General features: G+C 39.6%; 1 protein-coding gene across 3 annotated transcripts; it reads right to left on the bottom strand.

The window, feature by feature from the left end:
• Positions 1-1,031: 1,031 nt before the first annotated feature.
• LOC116259730 (uncharacterized) lies at positions 1,032-6,414 on the bottom strand. 3 transcript variants are annotated; one of them, XM_031637651.2, is made up of 6 exons: positions 6,120-6,414; positions 5,755-5,952; positions 4,415-4,492; positions 2,635-3,465; positions 2,479-2,511; positions 1,032-2,338 (listed from the first exon to the last, which is right to left on the bottom strand). In XM_031637651.2, the coding sequence occupies exons 2-6, from the start codon at positions 5,857-5,859 to the stop codon at positions 1,352-1,354; spliced, it is 2,034 nt and encodes a 677-aa protein (XP_031493511.1). In that variant the 5' UTR covers positions 5,860-5,952; positions 6,120-6,414; the 3' UTR covers positions 1,032-1,351. The 3 variants fall into 3 exon arrangements, with proteins under 3 accessions (XP_031493511.1, XP_031493518.1, XP_031493525.1); XM_031637658.2 differs by lacking the exon at positions 2,479-2,511 and having other exon boundaries at positions 6,120-6,412; XM_031637665.2 differs by lacking the exon at positions 4,415-4,492 and having other exon boundaries at positions 6,120-6,407.
• Positions 6,415-9,249: the final 2,835 nt, after the last annotated feature.

Below are 9,249 nucleotides of genomic sequence, written 5' to 3'. Positions count from 1 at the left end.
ACTATATGGATAAAGGCCTATGGTGGACGTTCGTGGTTTAAAGACCAGCCACGTTAGATTATTTCTTATCTCCATTTTTATGTTTTTCAACAGGAAGAAAGGTCTGACAAATGGGTACGCTCAGAAATTTTTTCATAAGGATTGATGCAGCGATGGAAGTTGCTGCTTGTGCTTTTGGCCTTTTAACTGCTGCTTCTTTTGCTGTTCAGTCTGTTTTCCTTCTGTACAATTTGATTTCTTTTGAACAAAGAAAGTGTCTAAGCCACCAGCGGTTGGTTTCGGAGTTGCAGTTGTTTGTGTTTCCTAGCACCGGATCTGCGTAAACCCACTTTCCGACCGGAAAAGAAAGGATTATTGATTCCATTAAACCACGCCACGACACATAATTAAGGATTAACACTAGGTGGATAGATTTTTTTCAAGTAAATGCGTGCGGTACCCTAGAGTATGTGCAAGGTTTAAACATGCAATTTTGAAACATTTCCAGTGTATTTTCAGTGGAAACATGTTCCGACGAGTACTCGCAGATTTTCATGAAGTTCTGAACAAAACGCTGCTAAGCAAAGCCGTTTCATCCTTCTTCGTCCGTCCCCGGAAGCCGTCCTTTTTTTTTTCGTGCTATTCCTAGAAATCTAAAGCATAGAGAGCGAGGGAAAAAATGAGTCTAGAACTGGTTGAACTCTCTAACCAATCAGGGCATAATATAGCTGGTTGGAAAAGAGAAACGTAATGAGTGTCATTCGTGTATGATTCTGGTCGGTGTTGCACCAAATGTTAAATTTGGGGAGCTGAGTGGTTTAAGGAGACGGGGCATATTTATCTACCATCCAGCCATAGGCGTTCTAAAACTAAGACAAGCTACCTTCCTCCACTGTCACATGAGGGGCATATTTATCTACCATCCGCTTTGTGGGATTTCATCTAAAAGCAAGAAGCTTAAGGTCTACGATGAACAAACTATAGATCCCTAATAGATGCAAACAACAAATTGGTAAATCTTGCAACTCCAAGCAAATGCAGAAGACCCAAAAGAACTAAAACTGATATTTGTGTATTGTATGCCATGGATACAACAGAACAGGTGAACTACAACGATAAACATAAGATTTACCAAAACTGAAAAAGCCCGTAACTACATCACCATCGATCTAAAATAATGGTGTTACATGTTTTTGCTTTCATCAATAAAACAAAATTCCCCCTCTGACATGCACAAAATTTAGCAAATACAGGATAGGAAATTGCTAGCCTTATTCTACAGAATGGGCCGGAATGAGTTAAACAACCTCCAGAATACTTTAGAAGAGCCTGCCCAGGATTCCTTGCACAAAAGGCTGGTTTAAAATAATTGTCAACAACGAAAATTTCTGTTCTGCTCATCCGTATGAGAATACTGGAACCCAGCAAAGCGTGAATAAGGATCTTCATATTGAGGTTGTGCAGATGATGCAGATGGAGCAATCGAGGGTGCATAAGAATACATGTTTCCAGCAGAAATCTGAAATCTGGAGTCACGATGACGGTGACGACGTTGATCACTAAGTGCAGGCCTTGTTACCAAATTGGAATGCAAAGACTGCGAGCTGAATCCAGTTTCTGAATCATGTAAGCTTGGAGGTAGCCTGAACAACCCTGAACAGCTAATAAAGGGCAGCTTCATGCTTTCTTCAGCGATCTTAGCCTCGTCACTTGTAGCAACTATTTTACCCTTGCTGAGTGATGACTTTTCCAATCTCGATTGGAGGGAAAATCTAGCCAGCTGTAGGTTCTTCAACACGCCCTCTAAATCATTAGGCGAAGCGCTACCAAAATGACTTTGTGATGCTGAAGCCACCACTGCATTCTGGTTAGCTGAAGGTCCACGCCATGACATTTGGGATCTTAAGCTGCCCGGTGTACTTGGGGAAGGCGTTTCCACATAAAACATGGGTTGCTTCCCTTTGCTCAAGGCAGCATATGAATCTCTACGTAGAACATCACCAAATTTTAACTCATTTGGAGATGTCTTCACTGATATATTGCTGTCTGCTTGTGCAGAGGCAAAACTGTTAGAAACTAAACCCATTGCAATATCTCTATTTCTGTCAGCTGGAATAGCCTCGAAAGAATGTTCATTCTCATGACTAGGTTTCCAATTTGATCCAATTTCTGTTTTTGCAGTGTCTTGACTGATTTTGGGCAGGACATCATGTACACGAGTACTGATCACTGATTCTCTATTGCAGTTTGTTTCTGGTGTTGATTTCATATCGGCAACAGAGTTTTCAATATCAACTGATGCAGCTTGTGTGATGGCCTTTATAGAAGCATCAGGATGCTCGGCAGGTTCAGGGAGAACCTATAAAGTCCATACCAATTTCTCAGTAACTGAAAAGTAGTGGTGTGAGAACAGAAAGATGATGGATGCAGTGACGCACAAACAGACATTAATTTAAAATTGTAGTATTAATGATTAAATATTCAAAGCAAATGTTTTACCTTCAGATATTTTTCCTGCTCATGATGCTTATCCTACAAATCATTTTTGTCATGAAAGTTGTTCAGGATGCATGGTAAAGCAAAGCCAAGAGAGGAATGAAAATCCATTTCTACTAAGTACTAGACTACAGTAGATCCAGAGGTTTTTAGGCCTACCATTATAGAAACGGTGACATCTTTGGCTTTCTCTTCCTGGTCTTGTTGCAAGTTTTCTTCTGATTGGCATTGATCTACAATCTGGGTCTGTTGCTCCAGTATCCTTTCCATCTTTATATCTTCGTCTCTCGCACTTGCATCACTGCCAGAGTCTAACCTACTGCCTTCTTCAAGTGGAGGTATGTCCTGTGTATCCTCTGGAAAAACTTTTGCGCAACAATTTTCCTCACCAGATGTTTGCTCTGGTGTAGTCTCTGAACAAGGAGGCGGTCCAATCCCATCTTCCATGTCATTTGGATGACCTTCCACAAGAGTCTCAGATTTTGAGCAGTCTGTGTCTCCTTGCTCCTTCATGCTACCAATTTCCCGACGTTTTATTTGGCGACATGACTTGCCCAAGCGTCGCTTGGGAGAAGAAGCAGTAACTGAAACGAAATTGCCTTGTTTCTGTCTTACTGCTAATTCATGGCTCTTTCTGGATCCATTTCCATGAGAGCCTGAAAAATGACTTTCAGAGCTAGTCCAAGACAAACTGGCAGATGTTGATGGAGATGCATTTAATTTCTCCAGTTCACCATCTTTGACTTCATCTCTAATGGCATCTGATAGTGAACATCCTTCTGTTTTTACAATTCCAAGACATTCCACGGTCAACAGTTTCTTTTCCTCATATTCACATGAAATTGCTTGTTCCCCAGTTTCTGATTCACCTTCATCAGAATATTCTATAATTCCACCATCACGCAGTATGGAGAGAACCTTTGCAGCAGCCTTCTCAGCCTTCTGTTTCTGATTGTTCACAATCTCGAGCTGTGTCTCTAATTCATAAACCTAACAAAGAAGTGCACAGAAGGTGGAGGAAAAGAAACAAGGAAGAAAAAAATGGTCAGTGGTAGAACTTGGATTACATTAAAAAATAAAATTTCAACAAACACCTGGTATGACAGCCACACCAATCCTTGCATCACTAGATCAATGGAGCTAAGGACTACAGAAATAACTTAAATTTTGTTACAACTAAATGGAAAACATAAACAGTCCCCAAAAGTTCGACCAAAAGATGACCACATATTCAAGTTTATATGCATAGATAGAAATTCAAACAGAGGAGAAAAAAATAAAAGAGAAGGAAAGATCACTAAGGACTTGGAGGGAAGCAGTACGAAGCAGCATGGACTGTGGAGTAGCAGAAACATCCCTCTGGATATTAGATAATGGAGAATTAGGACTCAAAAAGTTGACTCGACATACTTCGGACAGGACTGGGTGATGGATGTGCATGTGTGTGTGTGTGTGTTATTGTGCGTGCAGAGAGAAAGTCCTACACTACCTGACAGGCTTGAACTCTGGATACAACATAAACATGTGGAGCAGCACTCTGGTGCTGAAAGAAGGTTTAAGTTAGCATTGTAAACAGTAACTGGAAATACTATGCAGAGAACAAATGTATATAACCTGCACTCAGCTGGATGTGCTTAGCTTCCACACGATGCATCAAAAACAAAAACAGCAGCACAAGAGAGGAACAAAATAGTTGTCGACAAATTAAACAAATAAGGAAGTATTTCAAAAAATCATCAATTTTCAAAAACCATTTTCATCAAGTGAGAAACAAATTATTCATGCACATGCATGTACATATGAATGGAACTCACATCTGCTTATACATACACAAAAAACATAAATATTGGTCTCCTATTCCTTAGTAGCCGCATTGATTAGATAAAGGTTATTGGTATCTAATCAAATAAATATAGAGAAGATTAACAAAGAATCTTACTACAGTAACAAGCATTAAGCTATGAAATCTTGATGTGCAGGCATGTTCAGTAACACCACATGATGCATCGAAACTTTCCTTCCAAAACAAAAGAGAAAAATACAATGGCACAATAAGTATCAGGTGTGCTTCCTATTGAACAGAATTGGCAAAATCATCCAGCAATTGTAAGAACAGAATTCTACTAGAAAGTGTAGTAGCTACTACCAGAAGAAGTGACAGTCAAAGTTAAACTACTTGGTCAGGTCCTGTGTATGAATTCACCATGGTCTTCATACCATGAAATATGCATCCCCACTTGCAAAGTGTGAGAAAATCACTAGGGGACATTACCGTTGTTAGTGCAGAAAATAAGAACACCACGTGTTTCCTTCATAATAAATTCGAAAAGCACATGCAACCAGAACGATGGGAGGATGTCATATATATTACGCGTGTGGCTATTGATTGATGCAATAGCTAAGTGCTTGGCTGCAATTACAAATCAGGGGTTTGCCCACAATGCAGCTAATTCTCGCAAAAGCCAAAAGCCACTTACCTCAGCAGTCTGAGTTCTCGATATAGACATCATGTATGTTAAACAAATAAACAAATAACAAACTATATACATGATGAAATCGATGGATTTTACCCACAAGGTTTCACAAATTTAACACTGTAGGCACATTTATCATGATCTATTTGCTAAGCATAGGCACTTGAAATATGTTTTTTTGGGATAAAAGAATGTCTTTTTTTGGCTAAAATATTTATAGAATTTTAGGCCGTTGTTTTTCAAAACCCTTATAAAACCTACGTATTTATAGAAGTAACAATATAAGAGTTGATTCATGCAAGATCAAACATGTAGAACATGGCCCTATTGTGACCTTTTAAGAAAAAATGGACAGAAATGTCATAAATTTCAGTTTCATATTTCAATGATCTTAATCAGGTTATTTTATGTGTATATGCAAAAGTAAATCTTCTGAATAGTTACTCTCAAAAATACGAAAACACGTTTGTACATGCGGACATAAGAGAGAGAGAGAGAGAGAGAGAGAGAGAGATGAACAGAAGAAATGATCCTCTACCTAGGGAAGACAGACAAGAATTAAGCAAAATTACATGAAATCTGCATGTCAAATCACCGGAGCAGTAAATAGACTAAATCATCTACTGGGGTTGATCAAAAGAAGAAAATGTGATGGAAATCGAGGAGGCCCAAAAACTCGAAATTTCAACGAATTACATATAAATAGAAGGAGCTTCCCGACACCTAAAATTGTCAAAAGAGACAAACAAACACAAACACAAGAGTAATCAGAGATTCAGAAACGCATTGGAAGCCAGTGTTTTACTCGTGCCGCCAATTGATCAGCTTTCTGCCTGGCGATTTTCGATCTTGACCTCTCCGCCAACAACATGGCGCGAAGGGACTCGACCTTCCGCTCCGCCTCATCCATTCTCTCCGACTCCCCACCTCCTAATTCTCCATATCCTTGCCACCCATCTTACAGAAACCCGAAATTATCACCTCCTCTCAGTGAATGTCCACCCTGCGAATGAAAAAAGAAGAAAAGAAAATTACACGGTATTTTAATCTCAACGAAATTCAACGGACCCAGATGACAATTCCTAGAGAAAATCCCGATTCTCCACGACTCTCCATGCTGGTATTCGAAAAAGGTACATGAAAAAGACAGAGAAATGAAGGAAAACTCACCTCAAGGTAGTAGAAACTCGTGCTTCACCAACATCGGGAAGACTCCATGACCGAGAGGAGACGGTGGAAGAGCTCGCTCTCTCTCTCTTCCGATCGCGTCAGTGTGAGTGTCAAGCAGACGACCCAAGCCCTGGCTCTTTGGGACGTCTTTACTGAGAACACTTAAATAAGTAGAATGACCCAGCTCGTAGATCCTCTCCCCTTCACAAATTCCTGAAATGAAGGCGGAAAAGTACTCCACAAAAGTATATCGTTTTCTCTTTTCGCTAAGAAGGGTAAAAATCTCTGACTCGACTTGCGCGTTCTATTTTGGTGTTGTGGCAGACGACGCGCACCTGTATCTTTCAACTCGTGGCTTGGTAGCAAATTTTCTTGTGCGTTTTCTACCACAGGGGCCAATGACGCAACTTTAAACCCCCATCCTATTGTCTATCCTGCTCTGCAGACGTTACTCTATGTAGCGACTTGGGCATGGACCCTAATTGGCGCCCACTATGTCAACGGTTTTAACCAAGTTGACATATCGAAGGTTTTAACCTTTATGTCAAAGTCAAGGTCCAGGCCTGAGGTCCGGACTCCGCGTATGTAGTATTTGATTCTTTGTTTCAAATCCATCGGTTCAATCGTTGGTGCTGCCCCAAACTCGGCATAAGCTCATGCCTCATTTGAAACTTTTACCATCTGAAAAAACGTAACCGCGAGCGGTTACCGTCTCTTAGAGGGCTTAAAGGGCACAATAGTCTTTTTAATCTCGAGCAGCCGCCGTGGTCCTATAATTATGGACCAGGAGTGAACAGCGGATGTACGGAAAGCGAGAAACAGATCGCATGTTCTCCATAGTGACTAAAATATCCTTGCCGGGGACATCATTTCCCCGATCCGTGGTACGGGAGTGCTGATCCTTGCTCAAACGGGACCAGTTCCTGATCCCCAAGGCCCCAAGAATTTGTACATAATTCCTGCAATTTTTGAATTTGGACAGGAAAAGCACGACAAAAATCAGGAACTTGGACAACTTTGAGCTAGCGTCTTTGCTTTAGCTTTGCCTGATTTGATTATCAAGAGCCGTGTGTATTTTAAAAAAAAATGAGGGGTTGTCAATAAGTTTAGTAATGAGAATGAGTAAATTTTAATTGGGTCCGATAAAGCCAAAAAAGAAGCAGCTCAGTTTGTTCACCATGCCTGCCGGAAAAAAAACAGAAAAAGAAAAGTAACTGCCCTCCATTGTAAAGTTGCCATTAACTTACAGCGTCGGCAAAATCAATAGCACATCTTTCAACTAGCCAAAGTGACGAGCTGCTAGGTTTGTTTACCAGCCTTTGTCGAAGATGCTTGGCAGAAACGTCATATTTGGAGCTACCTCAACTTATGGGCTTCATAAAACTAAGCAGTTGGTTTCTTGGAGCGTACATAAAGTCCACCGGTTATCCAGTAAGCTGGACTCTACCAAATGAGTCCAGATCAAAACAGTCTGCATACTCCCGGTTAAATAATAGAAATATGTTCAAAATATCAAACAAGAGTGAGATGACATTGAATATTGAAATCCAGCTAATTATTCTACTCTTGAAGGAATTGAATCTTTTTTCTCCTCCCCATTTCTTCCTTGGATTTTAGTTCTCTTACTTCAGTTTGGATTTTGGATGATCGATCAACTTGGGATCCTGCGATTACCATCATAAGTAGTTTGTTGGAAAGTCATAACATAAATAAAGAAGTTCCATATGTTACTTTCCACAATTGAATTATCAGGTAATACCCATGCTTTTTTTTTTCATGTTTTTTAATAATATTTACTGAAAAAAATATGCTACAAACCAAGGGGGTTTGCCCCAAAACACCATTTCAAGAATGTTTGGATGACATTAAAACTGGGTTTTGTCAAAACCTAGTTTTCATGAAGGGCCAAAAAAACTTGCTTCCCCCTAAGTTTTTCGGTTCAAGACTTATTTTTTGTCGATCTATAAACTAAGTTTTTCACTTGTCATCCAAACTTCCAAACCAAGTTTACAAAACTGGGTTTTCGATAAGGTTTTCACAAAACCGTGTTTTTTTGAGGGTGCCATCCAAACACTGCCCAAGTGGTCCATAAAGATGTGTGCAAGGCTGCCTAATCACACTTGGGGCAAGCATTTTAAACAACCTGGTAAAGCTTAGCACAGCTTATCTCCAATTCAAAAAGGTTAAAACCTTAATTAGTCTAGATTTTAAGCTTGCTCTGCCGGCCATCTACCATATGTTACGTGTTTTGTCATGCATAACACATAATTGTATGTGTTTTATCTTTAACTAAATGTGCTCTGACCTGCTATGCTGCTAGAAATATAGAACTCATAGTAGAATCGATACACTAAAGGTTGAGTCTCTAAATAATGAAATAATGAATGCATGGCCTTCAATTTCATGCTTAGCTAACCTAATGGCAGCTGCCCTTAACTCCACTTAATATTGGGTTCAGTTCATTGAGCAAGTTGGTTTATGTCATATTTCTTTTCCCTATCAATGACTTGGCCAGTTGCGTTAGTTCGATCGAGCGAAGGTTTTGACATTTTTATTAGTGAAAATTGAATTTTGTTCTCACCCTTGTGGCATGTTTCATAAACCTTAGATATGAAGACCTTAGATATGAAGCCCGAGGCGGTATGAGATTTTGGTGGATCTTACATTTAAAATATTCTTTGATTTCTAGCAAGGATCTCAAATCCTTTTTATGGAAGTTGCATGTATTACATCGTTATTTGTAAACTCTGCACCTTGAAATTCATTTGAACTCGAGTTAGTCCTCCCCTTGATTTTATAAGATCCATGAATTCACGTAATATGAAGGTGCTTGTCGTTCACACACACACACATATATATATATATATATAACAATTACCTTTGTTAAGTGGAACGTGGCTGAGCAATTCTTCAAATTTTGTAGAAAGGACTTCAACTTCATTTACGGTCGCGTATACCTCCAATGAGACACGTTATCTTTGTCGCAAGTTTTAATTTGGAAGCAAGAACATGTAAAAATAACTAAAGAAATTTTTAGTATTCAAGCGTGAATTAAAGTCTCCCAATTGCGACATGGACTTTCAGAAAACTAGAAATGAAAGACGGGCCAAGACGCCGCCCTCAAAAAAAA

Source organism: Nymphaea colorata, chromosome 1 (assembly GCF_008831285.2).
Source record: "Nymphaea colorata isolate Beijing-Zhang1983 chromosome 1, ASM883128v2, whole genome shotgun sequence".
Taxonomy (NCBI): Eukaryota; Viridiplantae; Streptophyta; class Magnoliopsida; order Nymphaeales; family Nymphaeaceae; genus Nymphaea; species Nymphaea colorata.
The sequence above is the reverse complement of the archived record's forward strand: the minus strand, read 5'-3'. Positions and strand labels throughout refer to the sequence as shown.

Bases quoted from the DNA above. Each gene is read 5' to 3' on its own strand.
- LOC116259730 (XM_031637651.2), bottom strand. From the start codon at position 5,859: ATGGATGAGGCGGAGCGGAAGGTCGAGTCCCTTCGCGCCATGTTGTTG. The intron at 4,493-5,754 runs GTAAAACACTGG...TTGTTTTGGAAG, and splicing joins CTGATCAATTGGCGGCACGA to GAAAGTTTCGATGCATCATG. The intron at 3,466-4,414 runs GTAAGATTCTTT...CTTCTTTGTTAG, and splicing joins GCTTAATGCTTGTTACTGTA to GTTTATGAATTAGAGACACA.